This window comes from Ischnura elegans, chromosome 4, assembly GCF_921293095.1.
Source record: "Ischnura elegans chromosome 4, ioIscEleg1.1, whole genome shotgun sequence".
NCBI lineage: Eukaryota > Metazoa > Arthropoda > Insecta > Odonata > Coenagrionidae > Ischnura > Ischnura elegans.
Window position 1 is genome coordinate 91813835 of NC_060249.1, and position 20419 is coordinate 91834253.

At 40.6% G+C, this 20419-nt stretch overlaps 1 protein-coding gene across 1 annotated transcript in view; it reads right to left on the reverse strand.

The window, feature by feature from the left end:
- The window catches only part of LOC124157766 (histone-lysine N-methyltransferase, H3 lysine-79 specific), a 64463-nt gene that overhangs the window by 24440 nt on the left and 19604 nt on the right, over positions 1-20419 (reverse strand). The window contains exons 3-4 of the mRNA XM_046532769.1: positions 13292-13366; positions 12980-13043 (exon numbers count right to left, since the gene is read on the reverse strand). Coding sequence (XP_046388725.1) covers positions 12980-13043; positions 13292-13366 — 139 coding nt within the window. The remainder of the gene's footprint in view (positions 1-12979; positions 13044-13291; positions 13367-20419) is intronic.

Genomic DNA, 20419 nt, shown 5'->3' on the forward strand with positions numbered 1-20419 from the left:
CTGGCCCAGTAAGATAAAAAAAGCACTGACTCCAAGAAGCTACAATATCACTTGGTGTGAAATTAATCCTCATCAACTCAAGCAGTTACTACAGCAGCGTAAACTGAAGATCTACTCTAGTGAATCTGAATATCGAAAATCAGAACCAAATCCTTCATAACCTTCCTTCAATCAATTCCTCCCAAATTCACCTTTTCAAAGTGCTAGAGAATGTCTCATTATGTCCCAAAAAATAAAAATATTCCATTTTCACACCTCTGATTCATTTATCTCACATCGCCATGCAAGGCCATTTCTACGGCCACTTCTAAGGCCATTTAATCTTCTTCATCCAATGATACCACAAGCTTTCCTTTGAATTTCATGTTATTGTGGATTTCCCAAATCAATACTGTATAATAGTTATCACTGTGTGACAGGATTTTAATGATTATTTTAACATGATGAGTTTTCACAGAGAGAGAGCCATTTAGTTGGCATGCAGAAATCAATCAATTTTCTCCTTTCTCAGCAAAACTTGTACACATTACTATAAAAGTAAAACCCTCACTAAACAAATATCCAATCCTAAACCTGTTCTGAACATCTCTAAAAAAGTCTGTATCGATGAATTTTTCTCTATTATTACACTAAGATTTCCTAAATTGTATTTGACTAGCTTCGTAAGATGAGATAAATTAGCAATTGATTTTATGCACCAAAATTACTTCAGTGTGTAACCAAGGAAGGAGGAAAATGAGGGTTGCACCTCACAATAGTATTGGTTCTGGTTCCACGTCCTCATACTTCACTGTCTAGTCCAGTACCCAAACTACTATTACTTCCACCACAACCGGTAGAATATCGAGTATGGACCTACCTTGATCGTTTAAAATAACAAACAATAAGAATATATTTCCATTAAGTCATATATCGTAATTTAACTTCTTCCTTGACCCAAGCTTCCTCATTGAAAATGTAGATTCATAGGAATGCAAGAGAGAACTTTTCCCTAGCTTTATGAGTGGAAAATCTTATTGACCTAATAAAAGGTTAGTCATTTGTTATATAAATAACTTCGATTTCTTTTGCTCTATGCAAGCCTTCATATATACTTCACTCACTCTATGTTTCAAACAAATTTTTGCTTAGATAAGAGAGGGTAGAGCTCAACTCAGGCTAACAATAAGAATTAGGCGTTTCCTAGAATAAGAGTTTCCTAAACCACATCGCAATGTGAAGATTTCTGTCGTTGGTTTTTCTAAGGCTTCACCTGGGCTTTGAACTACGACCATTTTGTCAGAATTCTATCCTACCTTCATATCGCCTCTCCTCCCTACTAAATTCACTCCCTCCTTCCATCAATCGTTCTACTTGTCATGAAAGAATTTCATCGTACAAGCTTTGTCCCACCTGTCTGCTAATTGAATTTTTTCCTCTCTCCCCCTGGTTTATTCTTTGTTAGCTTTTATATTGCTATTGTGTTTTGTATAATTGTGTTCTGTTAAAATGTTCACTGTAAATGATCACTGCTGCTTGTGAAAATTTATTTAAATAAATAAAAGAGTCAAACGCTCATTCCCCAGGCCACCACTAGGTTTCCAAAATTTTTCTCAACCGTACATTCAAAAAGGCAATACTGCACGGAAACACTAAACTAACACGTTTCGCCACGGAGGAAAGAATTCCACCAAGACCTCCAGGGTCAGACGTGAGAGGGGTCATAAAACTGCAAGTCCTACCCATTGTCTGAGGACACAAAATAGACCGGAGGAACCCTCCTTCCCAGTAATCCCACCTCATCCACCCCTTCTGAGGAGGAAGTACAAAGAGACGAAAAGCTCCCTCGCCGCCCTCAACATATGCATCTGTACACCCAATCCCCTCCCCCCACCTAGAGTACACATGCCCCCTCACCCTACCCACAATCCTCCTGGCCACACTTCCGATCGGTGGTAGCGAGCGACGTGAGGCCTCTCACGTAGGCAGCAGAGTCTTGGGCAAACACCCTCTCGGAGGGCTATGAAGAAGATGTGGGAGGGAGGGGTCGAAACGTGGGGTCCTTCCCCGAAAGAAGCATGTGCGGCCTTACGCATTGGAATTAGGGCCCCGATCGCAGATGCCCGACAACGAGATCGACCGACACGAGCCGGGAATAGCTCGGGGCGCTGAAACAGCCCGCCACATCACCTGTTCCGCGACCAGCGGAAATAAGGGGAAATACTTCCTCCCTTCCCTTTCAGCTGCGTAAGGGAAAAACAACAAGGTCGGGGAAACATTACGTCCCGACACCACAGAGGACCGAGACGATCTTCTCGTGTTGCCGATCGCGGGGAAAAGAAACACGACGGTAACATCAGAAGTTCGCTCACCTGCAAACTTTGACAACGTGGTGTCTCTATCCGAAAGATACGATTGCTCGGATAGAACTCGGAACTAAATTATTTTAACTCAATGAAGTGAATCTCATCTGACGTGACGTTGAAGAAAACATTTCTGGGATATTCTGAACACGAACCTGGCTGGAAGTCACCGCTTAATAGAGTTCGAACAATGATTTTTCAAAATTCAATCCCAAGCAAGAGATAGAAACAAGCTGCAATCTATAAAATAATACGCTTTGTTTCACAAACGCTTCAAATTTCTCGCGGTAAATGGTAGATTACCACTAATGTGTTTACATTATTGAGATTTTTTTTTATTTAATCGGAGGAAATTGCTCATATTAGTGTAATAAAAACGGAATGATAAAGAACTGTAAAGGTCGAAAGTACTAGGATAGGCGATTATGCATTAGAATGATAAATTACCGGACACACTAATCAAAAAATGCTTCAAAATACTGACATTGACACGAAAATATGATGCTGCCAAGCTGCAGGTAATACTAGATTAGGTATTGATGATAGTATGCCAATAGTTGAAATCACATATTCCAAGAAATGTATCGAAAGAGGGCATTTCTGAGGAAATGAATTGCAAAGTGAAACAGCAGGGCAGTCTAATTAATTACTAACTACCTGACCAAAAGCAAGACACGCACGTGTCATTTAACTCGTAAATTCATGGACCAGAGGAAAAAACATTCGCTCGACAAAAAAATAACAAGACGCAAGGCAGGTTTCTCCCACGAAATGATCGAAAAAAGTCAAGCCTTCAATGTGGCTACGATTGGAGATTCGACTGACAACTAAAACAAGATCGTTCGACAGAATATTGAGTGTCAGGAAAAGAAATTCTCACGTGTAGTTCCCTAATCATTTCCTGGGCAGAGTCAAAGTCAATGAACTTCCATAAAATTCAATTCACGATGAACACCTGACAATAAGCGATGGATAAATAAAAGAAGATTAAAATAAACCTTTAACTGAAAATTTTCCAAGGACAAATTTTCCATTTTTTTTGACTGGTGTAGAGTGCCAGAAGGCTTAATGTAATTTACACCCGTTGACTAACTCCATGACCTACGTTAACAGCTGGTTAATATGACATCGAATTCAAGGACGAAGATTGAAAAATGATCGTATTCCATCCCTCACGTACTTGAAACGTAGCCACGAAGCCAATCTCCAAGTAGAAAGCTCGTTAATCGAAGAGAGCATCCATTGAAAAATATCATATCATTATCAGTTTGAACAAATATAAGTAGGTAAATGTAGGTACCTCTTCCTTAATTACTAAAGTTACTAGTTACCAACTTCCACAATAATTTGAAGTACCTCCTTCGACAAGATTTTTTTACACAATAACAAAGGGCCTTCACTGGTCATCGTTTCATTTAAGTAAAATTAATTTACAATTCCAAATGAGAAGCAGTTAAAATATCTATTGGATACGAGTGGAAGACTGACGTAAGTTTATCAATGAATCGATGCCATGACCTTCACCCAGTGATTAAAAATAAATCCTTTCGCGCTGAGCAGCGGCCAGAGACACTTCCGGTGGCTGTGAAATGCGTGAACGCGCTTGATTTTGCACTCGGAAAAACGTAATTCTCACTCTATAATTAATATCAACATTGCAAATTAATGACGTGAAATTAAAGAGTTCCATAAACAAATTAAAGGTTAGCATATAGTTCCACAATTTAATTTAAAGCTAAGGAGTATTATCACTAGGAAGAACTCGATATCGGTGGAAGAATAGGACAAATATTTGAATTCATACATAAAACACCACTTCGAGGACTCATTGATTCCCGACTTTAAGCCTAGCGAAGACAACGTTTAAGAGTCTTTAAAACGCCATCATATAACCACGCATGAGCTAAACTCGAACTAAAATTTTACCTGAAATCAATGCACCACGAATACAGGAGATAACCAACAGTGAGTGACTTGACATAATCAAGGTATCGCGTTAGATTTTTCTCGATTTTAAAGTCATGGTACCATTATACAGCATCTCGTAAATAAAAGAAGGGAAGTATATGCAATGGAGCAAACTAGCAATTAACATGAATTGCACCGATTCAATAACGAAAAATTTCCAAGTAATTTCCTATTCATGAGTCACAAAAACGAAGTTTCTTATGCCGAAGATTTTAGGTGTTCTCAGGATAAGAGAGGAAACGAAAATCAATTCCTTATTGATATAGAAATATTTCCAGCAGGGAAAAGAGCATCCGTCCTGCATGGTTTTTAAAGAGACATGTGCTAGAGCCTGAGGAAATTGGGATTAGCCTAATTATTTAAACAATCATTAGTCATTAATAACATAAATTACTTTGAACCCTTCTGGTAGCAAAGCGCAGCAGAAAACAAAATTGCGAGCGAAAATGCGATGCTAAGTGATGTGCCAAACGGGAAAGTCACGACCGGGTTGAGGTAGGCATTCAGCCGGCTTACAACACGAACCTTAACCTAGAACAAGTCATCTAGGCTTGCAGCCAGCCGAGAGCGGTCCACCAATACGCGCATGCCTGCCACATCGAATAAGCCGCCAGTTCGCCTTTCGCTCTAAAAGCAGGAATCGAAATCGAACAAATTTAAAGAAGGGCTTTCGTAGCGCGTAAAAAATAAAGTTAACATTTTTTCCTATCGATGATAAGTACCTTTACCATAAGCATCACTAGAACAGACTAAAACAATTATGCAGTTGTATGGATTACTATCACAAAAAGTGGCGCGTTGATTCAAGTATGGGGAAAAATTAACAGTTATAATGGCATAAAATTCTTGTTAACGCGTAAGTTTACCTCGAAAACTTTTAAGAGTTAAAAAATCAGTTAAAGCTCTTTATCATCATCTATTCAGAAATATATGAGTGCAATAAATAAAACACGATAGAAATGACATGCTAAATATGTAAAATTAATGTCTTATTCGAACTTATAAAATATTAAGATAATTTATAAAAAGCCATTATTGAATCAATTAGAACATATCAACACACTAGAAATCATACGAAATGGACAGAATCAATAACTAGCCGGTTCTAAAGCTCAAAGGATATTCAGCGAAAGTGAATTATTGTGATGAATTAAAAACTGAATACAGGAAATCGCAGGTGACCGAACTCCAGAATGACAGTTGGAACTGTATCACTCGCAGTCGTCCTAAAAATAATTGACAAAACATACATAAGTCCTGATATAAATTATAATATAAATTCGATTTTAACGCGCAGAAGGGAATAACATATCAACGTATCTAGAAAAATGTGCGCGTTTAGAGAAAATACACTTGAGGTTAGTCATTTAATGTAACCAAAGTCTTCTAAACCAGTGTCAATGTATTTTTAATACGAAATACAAAAATGTAAACACCGCAAAACGAACATGCAGGAAGTTACAGCAGCTTTAAAAGCCCAATCGATAACGTCGTCGACCTCCACTTAGTGATAGAACCTTCTGATATCCAAGAATAATATTAAAACCCCAGATAAATCTGTTATGATGATAAAGTGAGACCAGTGACAAACGAAGTTATGAATATCGACCGACGTCAACTACTAAAAGCGTGACTCAGCTATAACTGATCGGGGAGAAGGTGAATACACAGAGACTTGCGATTATAAAAAAAATACTGGGAGAGTGGGAGGAAATAATGTGTAATAGGTTAAGGTCACAATGTGGGCAGAGCAGTGAACCCCAGCTCGCGGGGCGCCATGTCCAAAACCGCGCCGCGAGGTGAGGAAGATATCCATCCACAAGGAGAGAGAAGTCTGGGGAGGTCAGCTTTAAAAGGTGGCAGGGTCTCCTTTCAGTCACTGTAAGTCGCAAGCGCACTGGCGGCAAGAGGGGGGAATGGATCCAGAGAGATCGGTGCGATGTGGCAACGCCGCTTCCTCTTGTTATGTAGCGAGGGCAGTGGCCTCAAAATATCCCACCCCCCACCTCCATACGCACCGAACGAACGACGGACTCTCTCGGCAAAAGCTCCGAATGCGTCGGAAGAAAATCCGACCGAGGTGCAACTCGGATAAAACATTCTAAGATTAGAAATGATAAGACTTCAAAATGATCGCATTAAGATTGATAATCCTGAGATTCACCTCGACGCAAAACTAAGATTTCCCCAACCTGGCGTTCGATTCGAGCGCACAATCGTAAAAGGCATCGTCCACGCAAGCGTAGACTAGCAGTTGAAAAAATCAATCGAGAACGAACTTGATACACCAGAGAAAACCTAATGCATCAATGACTGCTTCTCGAGTCTAGACGTTCACATTACAGAGGAGAACTATAAAAATAAAAAGCCAAAAATAATTAGCATTATCGTTACTTCGAAATATTACCGAATAAAAAAAATGAAGACGGAATTAAATTGAATATGCTCGTAAAACAAACACGAACAAACAAATTTACATAAAAATATATTTTTGACGAAAATAAACGAATAAGAAACACAAATAACACATTCAATAAAGAACGACTTCAACGTCGTGAATAATAGGCACGATATACCACAATTGTTACTTGAATGCGGGGGTTGAAACGGGAGAAAAATGACAATCTTGAACTTCAGCCCGACGCGTCGGCAGATACCAAAGCGGATAATAGGTGCAACTACGAGCAGTCGCGGCATCAGAAAATTATACGTAGGAGCTATGCTTCTACGAGATTCTCAGATGCATCGTTACGTAACGTTCGGAGTTTGAAGAGAGGGAAAATAGACGAGCGAGAGAGTCCGGAGGAATTCATGTCAAGGGAAACGACACTTTCACGTATTACTATGGGGAAAAGTAGATCGGAGAGAGGGGAGGGGAGGTAGAGGCGAGAGAAAAACCAAATGCCCGGAGATATTGAGCGAGAGAGAAAGTCCAAAACAAACACTCAGCACAGCCTGGGAACAGAGCAAAGAATAATAGCTCATGATAATTCGGAAACAGAACTGTCAACTATCCACACCTTCAAGCAACAACCAAAACAAGGCCAAGTACATCGTAAAAAAGCTAATATACACATTAGGAGGTTACTTCCATGGATTAAGTAAGCAACAGAGCAAAGTGTGAGGACTGATTAAAAGGTCCAATCAAGCATGGAACACTGCCAATGAATCGCGCCAGATATCGTTCACCTAAGGGTAAGTCGTAATTAGCAAAAATAGAATCAAGCGAACAAAAACTTGAATCAAAACAATGAAATCTAACTTTTCCACTGCGAACAGAAAACATTAGCATAACAATGAAAGCCACGAAGTATTTCATGAATAATACCGCTCATTCTTATTAACAAAAAGGTAGCTGGTCTGATACGTTATAACAGCAGGAAATGTTAACTCATTAGCTGAGCGATCTAGAGTTTGTCCCGGCAATAGGTGCATCTATATTCAATCATGATATTATGAAAAATTAACAAGGATAAAAATTAGGGTCCATTCCTAATTAAGTCCCGTAACGTAAATAATCGCATTTCACAATCTACGATCAAAAAGGAACAACGTCTAACCACCTCAATGCAGAGGGAGGAGATGCATGAAAGGCTGCGCGGGGGATCAAAAACCTCGCGGAATTCCGGGTAGTAGGACTTACTTCCCGAAGAGGTTTAAAAAAAATAACCCCCTAAAAAAAGACACGGAAATTCGGCGGAATGTCAGTCGAACACACAACCTGCCGGTCATAATCCACTTCAGGCCCAACCGTATTGTGTGACACGGCGACCATCCCAGACGCCCTGTTTAAAACCACGACGGCATCTGGCGAGAAATAATCAATACATACCCACCCAACAAAAGACGACAGCAATTGAGCCATGGGAAAAGGGGTGGCGGGGTAATGGAGGGAGGGGAATTGAAAAAAGACCGTGAGCTAAGAGAGAGAGGGTGAACCAAACACTGGTGCAGGGGGAGAGTAGGGGGAAAGTAGCGTGGGTGGTACCTTATGGGTGCCGGACTGAGGTAAATGAGAGTGGCTGAGTCATAACACGAAGGCGGAACGTGAGAGGGGAAAGAGCCAGCGGAGGACGACTCTGGGATTAAGCGAGAGAAGCGGGAACTAAAAAACTATAGCTCCGACAGGGGGTTTTGGACGCTGAAGAGGGCTGGGGGGGAGGCAGGAGTGAGAGGGGGAGGGAAGTGAAAAGGGGTGAAACGCCAAGCAAAGGGAAGCTGGAATCAATACGGGGGACCCGGGACCGCTGACGCCGCTCCAGAGCGTCTGGTTAAAGATGCGCTCATACGATGTCCCCCTTTAAAGACCAGAGCAGCTGATTCACGAACACGTGGCAACGCGGCCGTGCACATAAGGCCGCGGCCGCCCACTGCGCATGCGCCCACAAATACGACGGCTTATTTCGGGACCGTAAACAGGGAATCGATTGAAATCGGAAATAATGGGATTTTACGTCCGTCACGGGAAGGAGAAGCGAAGAGTTGTGACGCTAGCCACTCTTGCCAAAGACCGCATCCATCCATTCAACTGAAACCCTTATAACTGCAGGTCGAAAAGAATGAAGGGCATGGGTGGATCGAAAATTTTCCTAAGAGAACAGGACTCATTTCATAAGTGGACTGATCGCCTTTTAAATTGGGTATAATAGTCATCGACAATCCAGAAAACGATGAATCTCACTCTCAGATCCGGAATACTCTTTGAGGCTTAAGCTTCCGCAAGAGGCAGAGAGAAAGAATCTGGAGTACAAAAGAAAGCATCGCAGCACAAGGTCATGGAATACAGAAAGACAACATCACATTATTTTTCATGGACCGTTAACAATCATTTCAAAACGAAAAACTTAATAGAAATTAATGAATGAGTTTAAAGCTAAAACATAGAAGTTCGTATGGCCTGCAATTCACTCGACTGTAGAACTATGAGCACTATTTCCTTTCGCACGCAATGCGTGAGGTATTTTTTAGGGAGGATTTAACGCAAGAACGTATGGTTTAATTTTCCCGAAGACGCAGCCCTCTAAGCTTGAGAACTCGCACAGGTCTAACATGTACTTATGTATGAATAATTACTTTCAACAACATACCTAAATTCCTTTAGGACGAAAACATTCCAATCTACGCAAACTTTAGTAGAGATTCAAAACATTGTAGGGATACGAGCCTGGTAAAAAAATATCAACTCTAAAGAAGAATTGGAAAAGTAAGGCACATTTTTCTACAACGCCATTTGCAACATTTAATTTCCATGGGGCACAGTGTTGACGCGTGAAATCCTTAACCACCTCCCAACAAGAAACCAATCCTATGCGATAGAAGAATGGAAGAAAACACCGCGGTTGCCACATGTACTAGCGAAGGCTAGAGGTTCGACACCTTTGTTCCTGGTGCATCAGCGAAGGAAAGATTGCGACACGCTGCCTCACTGATTAGCAAAGGTACGTAAAGCACACCCAACTGGGGAGAATAATGGACGAGCGAGAAGAACGCAAGGAAAACCTCTTTCGGCAACACGTTAATGGCTCCTCACTCATTGATTTACAGCCTCTCGTGGCAGCCACGGCGAATGCTGAAGGTGGTAAAGTCTGTGCGGAGGCTGGCGGCGATGAAAAAAGCGAACCTCAAGAATTGCGCCGCGCCTGTATAAAGCGCGGAAATGGTTTCCAGGACCATAGATACGATTGGCTAATACAGCTGCGGTGCAGTAAATTTCATGGAACATCAGAAACACGTGCATACATTCATACGCATTCGCAGAATCTGGACCGCTGAATCAAATACCTACCACATGAAAAGTGGTTATGCATTTCCGAAAACAACGATGACTACTCTTTCATATGATTTTATTTGATTGAGGAGTAAGTCAAATAAAATCATATGAAAAACCTATTAACATGTATAATATTCATATTTGATTGCATTCAATGTTCAATTACATCAACTCCTCAACTTTTCTCCATTACTACTACCTAGGATATCACGCGCCACAAAAGAAAATGTGGAACAGTGAACTAGTAGGTAACTCTTCCAATTATTTACCTATTTTTTATCATGGATTCATATGCTGGTTATAAAGAATTCCTTTCTTCAAACATTTCCCGGGAGCTATAGGACATGAGCCTTTACGTAACGCAATGAGGGTGACCTACTTATTCCCGAAATCACACCCAGAGCCAATTCCTCCATGCCAACGAAATCAACTCCATACAGCTAACAGCGGTCACGGTCAAATAAAATTCTTTCGCGTTAAAGTCAACCGCGCACACAACTACTCACTCTATATTAACTCAAGATACGAGCGAAGTACAGGGAAAAATCAGTCCCGTGTGACATTGAAAAAAAAACAACTCGATTTTAGCGAGTCAATAGAGTTTTTCCCACAAAATCTCATGAATATGCGAGCGCGCAACGTGGAGGGACGAAAATATTCAACCATGACGGACCATCAGTTTTCCATTCAAATGTTATATCGTCATTGTGAAGGGGCCCAGCAGGGTAAGCGATGAATGAAAGTCCAATGCTGACTGCACAGTATAGCATGTTAACAGTAAATAAAGATGACGGGAAATTTTACAAGACTGACAAGTGACTATAGTAAATTACTCAATACATCAGGGAAACGGATTGGGGCTGCAGAAAATAAAATTTCTAAATAACTTCCGGCTAAAACTCGGTAACTGAAAACACAAAAAATAAACTTATAATCCAGAAACCGAAAAAAATATCAAGGAACGCATTCCGCCTCTTGGTGTTCGCATTCAGCTGTGTGCAGATAGAAAGTTCAGCAACCAGTTGCAGGAAAACTAGACCAACAGCTCACAAAAAGCCAGTAAAATGCCAAATTATCAGCTGTGTTCAGTCGCTTCACAAGCAGTGGCGCCGACACCATGGGGCCCGAGCCCCCTCAAAAATTCGTTATGGGTGTGAGGAAAAAATGTGCCAGACTTGTCGATTTTCTCCGAGTCGAGTGTCCAAATATCGAGATTCGAGTTATCTAGGTTCTAATGTTGATCATATGACTCTTCTTAATTGCTTAAAAAAACTTAAAACTCGGTACTTATAAAATTTCCCGGGGCAAGATCCCCGGTTTGGGCCCCCCCAATATTTTTTGTGAGTCGGCATCCCTGTTCACGAGCTATTAAACATACGTTGCTCGAGTCTCTGAATTAGTGTCTGAGAAATACTTGAATAAGAATCTTCCCACTATTACCTGAAGGACAGAAAATACAGCATCTTTGCTCAAAACTCACAGCTGAGCAAACTGAGCATTAAAATCAGTTAGCTGCTAACGGTGACGCAATTAATGCTCAAAAACATCTTCACTGGCAGAACAAGAGCTCATTAGGGTTACGCGAAAGTGGAAAACAAGCAAAAACTACGGTAACAAGACTTCTCATCTGACGTCCCCTGATAAACACCCTAGAGGTAGCTCGCAGGGTATTATGTAGATGAACTAGACCGTGACTGGACTTGTAGATGGGTAGCACCGAATATGATGCTAAATACATGGTACAACCCAACCACCTCTTCCACACCCAAAGTGACTACCATGACACTACTCCGATACTAGCCGAAGAATAACCACAGACACGACTAATCAAGCTACAAGTTATCTATGGAAGGACTGGAAAGCAGGTGATATTCAGCCTGAAACCTTTGCACTCGACCGCTGGCGCGGCAACAGTACATAAAAAACTATACCTAGCACGCAACTGAAGGGGGAACTGTAATAGCCTAAATTGAGACAGGTGCGGGGCAGGTGCTGCGGAACACCACTCGTGCCCCCCTAAATTTCGGACCCCCCCTCTCCTACAGACTGAAAGGGAGACCAAACTTAACCCCTCTGCAACTCGATTTTCCCCTCCCTTGCGTTACGAAAGCCCAAAATGGAGCAACCACGACGGATGGGTCCCAAACAATCAAGAGCAGGAGAACGCGGGCAAGCAACCCCTTTTCCCTACCAGAGCATTCGAAGGAGAACAAGGAGCCCAGCGATAACGCCGAACCACGGAGCTCGCAGCGCTTTCATTAAAATAAAAAAATAAGGAAGGGAGAAAGGGAGAACTTGGCCTATATTCCACATCGCCGACGCATTGAGAGCACATACGAGAGTTCAGATTCAAAGTGCAATATCTGACAGAGAGCAATGCACACAGCCTGAATATGCAAAAGCGAAGACTAAGGCGGCAGGACTGTACTCAAAACGCCTTCACTTTCATGTAAGAAACGTTAATGACGGTCTTCACCAAGGTCCGTTCGAACTCTATTTACTCCAATCCAGCATTACCGAACCCGATCTTTGAATGGAAAAAATAAATATCAAAACAAATGCGCCAATGCCTTATATACCACCACCCTGAATACTATTCTAGAGGACCAACGTTAGCCCGATAAGGTAAAAAGTTAACCCAAACATGGTTTCTTCATTTTTTTGCCTATTCCGATAACCCCAATAAACTTATCGCGATTGGTGATATAAAATCTTACTTTGGCACATAAAAAAGGCGTCAACCAACAGATACAGAACTAGCGAAATACACTACGAAGAGATAAAACGACAAATAAAACCTCGATACTTCTCAAATCCAAACTTAGGAAAGGTCCGCAGGACACCTGAAGGTAAGCCAGGTCTGCAGAACTGAAATAAAGTTTTAGAGGCAATCACTTACCCTCTGAACGATTCCATCGATGACTCTGTTGAACTTGTCACATACTCCTTTCATGCTCTCATAGCTGAAAGCAAACAATATCGAAGGTAAGAGACGCCATCAAGACAGAGAGCTACCAACAAAGAGTAAACCACTGGAAAAACGTGAATTTGGCAACAATTTCGCATCTTACTACAAGATAGCATATCATATCCCCTACAAGAAAAAATGGTAAACTACCATCGGGATACAATTATTTGATTTCTTTAAATCGTGCAGTAAATCCAGATTCTCATTTACGACGATGCATGACAATGACGACAATCAACTTACCTTCTAGTGTCATACTCATGGAGGATGCCATTGTCTAGGGGCTGCTTGAGCTCCGGATAATCTTCCGCGACCCATCTGTAATAGGATTCCAAAAGTTAGTACCATCCCATAAGAGACACCTTAAAATTATCACAATAGAACAAGGAAATTTTAAAAAACCACTTAGAAATCACCGACATTCATATTCTTTCCGTTCACAGATGACACAAGGAAGGCACAAGCAAATGAGAAGGAAGAGCTAAACTCTGGTCTTACATTAGATAAATTTACAGAAACTGATTTTCCTGATAGGAAGAAAGCAATGCACCCATTTAAATAGGGAACGCATTTAATAAGGTAGACGAAATGAATCAAAAAATGTTGACAACAGAAGGGAGGATTAAGAGGTAGCGTATTTAATCAAATCTGATGATTTACTAAACAGAAATTCCAAAACATGCAACCCATAAATTTAAGATAGATAAATGTGTTGGCACTCGTTCGGAGGAATATGTATACTGATTGTAAGTAGTTGCACTAAAAGTATACTACCCAGCAGTACCATGAAAGGTGACGAAAATCCAATACGGACTTATTATAAATGATGAAAGCAAAATAGGTGCTTCATTCCGACAGATGTAAGAGATAATGTAAAACGTATCCACGAAAAATTACATTCTAATCATGCAATCACAATACTATGAAAAAGAATTATTTTAGTTATGTATCTTAACCTTACTAAAGAGCACTAAAGTATTCACTATAGCAAAAAATACATCTCACATGAATGGAAAATTAAAAAGCGAAAGTAAAACTAGTGACGCCAAACGAGGTCGTACCTCAGTAACATTACCAATTTCCCAAATACAGGGGCTTTCGCTACCTACTCCTTGAGTTACAGTAGCATGCACTACATACGCAGAGCAAAAGTATGCTTACTACGATAAGCAAGGCGGAAGTAAAGAGCTTGGAAATCATGGCGGAAACCTTGAAAAGCCAAAAATATTCCAAGGTCAGCCGCGTGTATTCAAACGGATGGCTATTTCGTTACGAACACAAAAACTAAGTCTTCACTTCATGATACGAAGAACCGAAACACACATCAGTAAACAGTACGTCGTAAACTTCATAACTACAAATAATTACAAATCAGAATCACTATTTCTCCATAAAAAGGATTCCGACGAAGCGAGTCACCAGTCAATGCGTACGCAGACTTTGAAACTGCCAATGGAAGAGCAGAAACTTTTCATCATATTACATACGATGGCCTGTGTATAAACGACGGAATAATTTTTCCACTCTTAACAACAAAGAGGAAGACAATCACACACACTATCACAATGACGTGGCTTGTTTTCCATTGATGTATTCCTTAAAAAGAGCATCAAGTGTAGCTGACATTTAAAGCACGATCAAACCCACTTTCATTACAAGGAGAGAATAATATATCATCCGCTTGTTCACGACTAATATAAGACGGTTAAAAAAAAAATCTCATATAGAGAGATCATTCAAATGTTTCACCGCAAAAAATTTATAAATTATCAAAGTTCAAATAACCCGAAACCAATAACATTTCACAATATTAATGAACACACTAAAACAACTAAAATAAGACAGCGGTATGAATCAGAATATATTATAACATATGTATATCGCAAAACCAAAATATGTTCGATTTTTCAAAGGAAAATACGTAACATAGTCGGGAGTCGGGAGAGAGAATTCCGAAAAAAAAACTCAAGTGAACGATAAAATGAGAAATCAGGTCAACACCTTATCACGAAATAGAAACAGTAGAGGATAATCTTAAATAATTGGCTAATCATCCTCGCGAAGCGAAGGTACGAAGGTGGACTGGGCGGGCTTCTGAATTTGGGAGCACACTGAATCCGCCGCGGCGGTTCGCGAACTCGAAGGGCTCGGCCAAGGACCTCGTTCCTCAAGAAGTGACCTTGAGGAGAGTAGCCGAAAGCAGAATAAAAGAGCATGTGCGGCGTCTGCGTTCCAAAAAAAATATAAAAAGCCAGATTCCTGAGCGAAGGACGCTTCTTTTGGTACCGTACATGGAATAAAGACGAACATCGAATCTGAAAACCGACCATGATTGGAACAGTGGAAACGTCCATATTCGAATGTAACGTATATAAACACATGAATTAACGCCAGCATCGGGAAAATAGGCGATTGACCAGTAAAAATATAACTACGACAGGACCCGATTCCTTAAAAACATATAAATAGCATATTACTAATGACACACAAAGGCAACACGAAAAATAACACGGCCACTTATTACGAATCATCCTGAGACAACATGATCCTACTACCGTGTTAAGTCAGAAAATGGGAATCTCCATTTTCCAATAACAAATGCGTATTCCGGGTAGTAGTATCCATTACATCACCGGTACGTAATGTAAGTTTTTTCCTCTGCATGGGGAATATCCGAACGATTCCACGAATGAACTCGATAAAGCTCCTCATTCGTAGCAAATGGTTCAACAGGATATTTCCCGAATCAAATTCAACGCATTATTAAACGGATAAATTTCCAATAATCGTGGATGGAAGCGTGCAAACGCTGTAACTGGAGCGTGGAACAATTTCCGAAAAATCTAAGGGCACACGAAATAATCCCAGTAATTTCCGTACCCAAAATATAAAAAAAAATGTTCAGCGCACAAATCATTCCTCAATTAATAAAATGATTCATCCATTTTTATAAGACATTATCTATGCCTCGAAGTTTATAACGGTCATAATAAATTTTACTTATTTACACATCACTGTTTATAACATTATACACACGGATGATGGCACAGCTGTAATGTGGCAATGTCTGTTGATGATAGATAACGTGGAGTGTAACTAAATACATTTTTATCGTGCATGTAATATTTAAGATTCGCATCCGATATCAACTTTGTAAAGCTTCCGGGGTGGCAAGAGGGAAATCACTTTTTATCCCGTATGTTCACCGCGACAGGATAGCGTAACACACTTTCCAGGAAAGAAGTGACATGTGATGAAGCATGGCTTACCAACAGCGTAAATTAAATTCGCCCGAACGCCTACTCGCCACCACTCGCTCATTCATAACTCGCTAAAAAAAACTTTGGATCGCGAAAGGAATATCCAAGGGCAAGGCCGAGTTCAGCTCTTCATTGCAAGAGATATCGGCCACTCCATAAGCTTCATCTGTGTATAAAAAGACGAAAAACGGAACCATATGATCAGACATATGTACTACACGGGAAGTTACAAAGCATTAAGGACGTCGCATCTGGATGTCGGGAGCTCCCGTACTTTATGCTCCAATTGAATTCGTGAACAAATCACGGGGGAAAAATTTTGAATCTTACACTGTTTTGATCACATGAAAAATAGAAATGACTTATAGCATAGATTAAGAACTAAATATATTACAATCAATTCTAACATAAAAATTCTGAATAAGAGATAATAATTAAAATAAAAATCATACGCAGTCCAAAACCCCGTCAATATTCCAGCATTCAATTCCCCATATCCCAACAAGCTGACCATTAACTGAATATTTTAAAACTAAATTTATTCTCCCAATTAATTAAATGGTTAAGGAATTACACCACCCATTAATCTGTAATAAAGGAGCTTAAAATAAATCTGATCAGTATTCAAGTTCATGCTAAAGATTCAACGCCCTACAGCGGCGATATTATTCCACCAGGCCTTGACATCGCATTCATAATCAGGGAGAAAACTCCTGACATTGCGGTAACAAGTGGAGTCCATGCTGTTCACAGATTCTAAGATTCTAATGCTCAGAGAATAATAAGATGCTCAGACATGATTCAACTTAATCAGATTACAATTCATTCCTCAGAAAAGAAGAAAAAATTGTAAATCGCGTAGAAGAAATCCAGCATCAGGCATTCCCTTTTGCATTGTTTCCTCAGTAGTGGAAAAGACATAGGATAGGTACGATGTGAGAAGAAAATGAAATTATTTTATCCTAATATCATTCTAAATTGACTGGATGAAAAAGATAAGTTACAAGTACCGGACGCAATTTGTTTGAAGGCCACAAGGCCGGTTTTGATAAGAGCACGGTCTGATTCGTGGGATTGCCAAAAGCCTTTTCCACTTACTGCGGTGCTTATCAGCAAACCAAGATAGCGAGTATAAGGAAGTCCCAGTGTCGCTCTGGGGCAAAATACGCGTTGAGAATAGAAAGGCAACAAGTAACAAACCCGATTCGTAAAAATATCATGTGAATCCAAACAGACTTGAAATAAAAGGCTTGATACCAGATGGTACCTGAAATTAAATAGTTAAAGCAAGATATTTTTTTATTAGAAGAGTGGCAAGTTTATGGCACTTTTACCACAAGAACGGTAAAAGACCACGAATTGACTCCTATTTAAAACCTATCCTCACAGTTGAAAAGTTGTTCAATCAATGTTACCAGACAATGTGCCCAATGATATAAAGAGGTCGATACGTAAGTATCTTTCCTTGCATGACCTTAGTTTGTTGTGCACGCTGTTATAGTGCAGTTAAAGTGGAACGAATAGTACACGTTTGAGGATAAATAATACCCGCCATGTATATGAACTTGCATTTACGGCAGCAACGATAAGTAGGTAGCTTATTGCATAATAGGGGTAAATACGTCCTTTCAAAGAATTTAAATTTTGTCAGAAGGATATCACGAACAAGATGGTATTAATAACTCACCTTAGGCTGATATACTCACGAGAAGCGGAATTCAACCGCATGTATACATAAGAAATGATTGGGCGAAAGATACATCAGAAAAGAAAATTATTAAAGGCATTTTCACTGATGTTCCTTTATTGTTACTAACTCTTGCATAAACCCATAGCTATAGAAAAATTGAGAGGAAAAAACGAATATAGAACATACGGCAAACCCATTTAGGTATTAACAAATACATTGGTACAGCAATGGTCCTAATTTTGTAAACGTAATCTGGCTAATGTCAGACCGAAACGATATTATCACGAAAGCCTTAATCCAATATTCAGACGAATACACTATCAATCTCCGGGCAGCGTCATAGGTAAAACTGTCTGTTCCGAAAGGTAATGCAAATTATAGATGTAAATGGAAATCCGGGCATCAGGGACAAAGAAATACGTCGATACCACGACCATATAACAATGAAAATTACCACTAACTAATTCTATGGCCTGGCGTCATGCTTCACTGCCAGCGATACTGCATAAATATCCCCGCACTCTTACTCTCACCATAAGATCTTCCCACCATAGAACGAGGAGTTGCATTTTTCACCGCGACGGAGGCGACTCACGAATACCTCCGACGAATTGACACCGAGCAAATGCATAAAACATGTCGTCATTGACACGCTTAGAGCCGAGGCTTGCGCGGAGCAAGGAAAAGACTCGACTCAGCAAGTTGGGATAAAACAAAAGAGGAACGGGCCTCGACAGCGATACTCGGGCGAGGAATGCGATAAAAAAAATTCTGCCCACAGACGCAACGAAGCCATGCCCACGAACATCCAAATTCCCAGATCCAGACCCAATACACCAGACTGCGCGACAATTAAGGGTAGGGGGCATAAGGGAGCGAAATGCCTAGAAATTGGGTCAACTGCTACCGGGAAAGCAATGTTGACTGTGATACAGCCGCACCGGAGGGGTTGAAGGGGGGGTTGAGGGGTAAGGGAAGGGGGGGCAAGTCCTACTACGTTCGTCGTGTGTGCAACTGGGAGGGGTGGGGGTAATACCGTGGGAAGCGAGGGGTAGGGGTAGATGCGGTTTGTTCATGTGGAAGGGGAGGAAGTGCAGTACGGAGTCGGCGACGTGAGGAATCGACCCCAACGACGCCATCCCTTAAAAAACCGGGACGGATTGCGCGTCACACCGAGGCTGACTTTTCTTGACCCACAACCCGTGGCTGCAAGCCAGGGCTGAGCAAGTGTAGAGGAGGGGGAGATGAGGGGGGGAGAAAAAGACCGCTGAAACCCTCAACGATATTCGTCATTCGCCCAAGTGCAACCTGATTACCGCATCGTGGGCCTTGATTTGAAATACATCCTTTCAGAATGCGTGATATTTCACGAAAGCCAGATTAATATCATAAAGTTCACGAAATTTATAACAACAAATTCAACACACCTAACGTACGATCAAAGAAAATTTTGGAAATTTTCTAAAAAACCACATTCCTCGAAATAAATGACATTGGCAGCGGCATATTAGCGTAGCCACTGACGCTGTAAACGGCAAACCCTGAAAAATAATCTACATCACCACTATCAAGCAATTAAATAGGAATGAGAGGATAAATACCAAACCTCACAAGGAAACTGCTGCGAAACGGTACTTAACTGTGTCATCAACACGCTATCACGTCATAAGGAAGTCTACCAAAAAAATCAAATGCTCGCTTCTAAACGGATTCACATCTAGTAAAATAAATACACACATAATTCGCAGGAAGAGGTGAGCTCAGGTGAGAAACTTTCGATGAATCCTTTATAGGAAACCGCATAATTTATCTAAGGTCATAAAATATAGTAAGTTTTAAGATTATTCATCTAACAAAATATCACGCCGAAAATTCCAAATAACAGCACCATATACATCAACCAATGACTATAGAGAAACAGAAAAGTTTTAAGGCCATAATGGCAAGAGTAATTCCGAGTTAGTACCACCTTTAAAGAAGTGTAGCAGCCTTAGGCTCCAAACACAAATAACACAACAGGGGAGAAATGCACTCGCTGCGTATCTCGAAAAACGACATTACAATTAAATAGATAAAGAAACGACTGCACGAGTCACCACGGTGCGTTGGAAGCGCTAAGGAGACGTTTCTAGGTCAGCCTCAAGATAACACGTCCGACAGTTAGGTATCAAATAATGCATCTCGGAAGACTACTAGGCGTAATATAAAACAACCGCAAAACAAAAGACGTCGGCTACAGTAAGACTCCCACCACGCACCTTCCCTACGTTCAACAAAGGATGAGGTAGTAGATTAATTAACACAATGCACCCGCCCAGAGCACTAAAACCTACACGAAGAAATACCACGTGAACGAAAAAGGAATGACAACATTTTATCAGAAAATATAACCGATGACCTAATTAACTCTCTGTTCCGCAC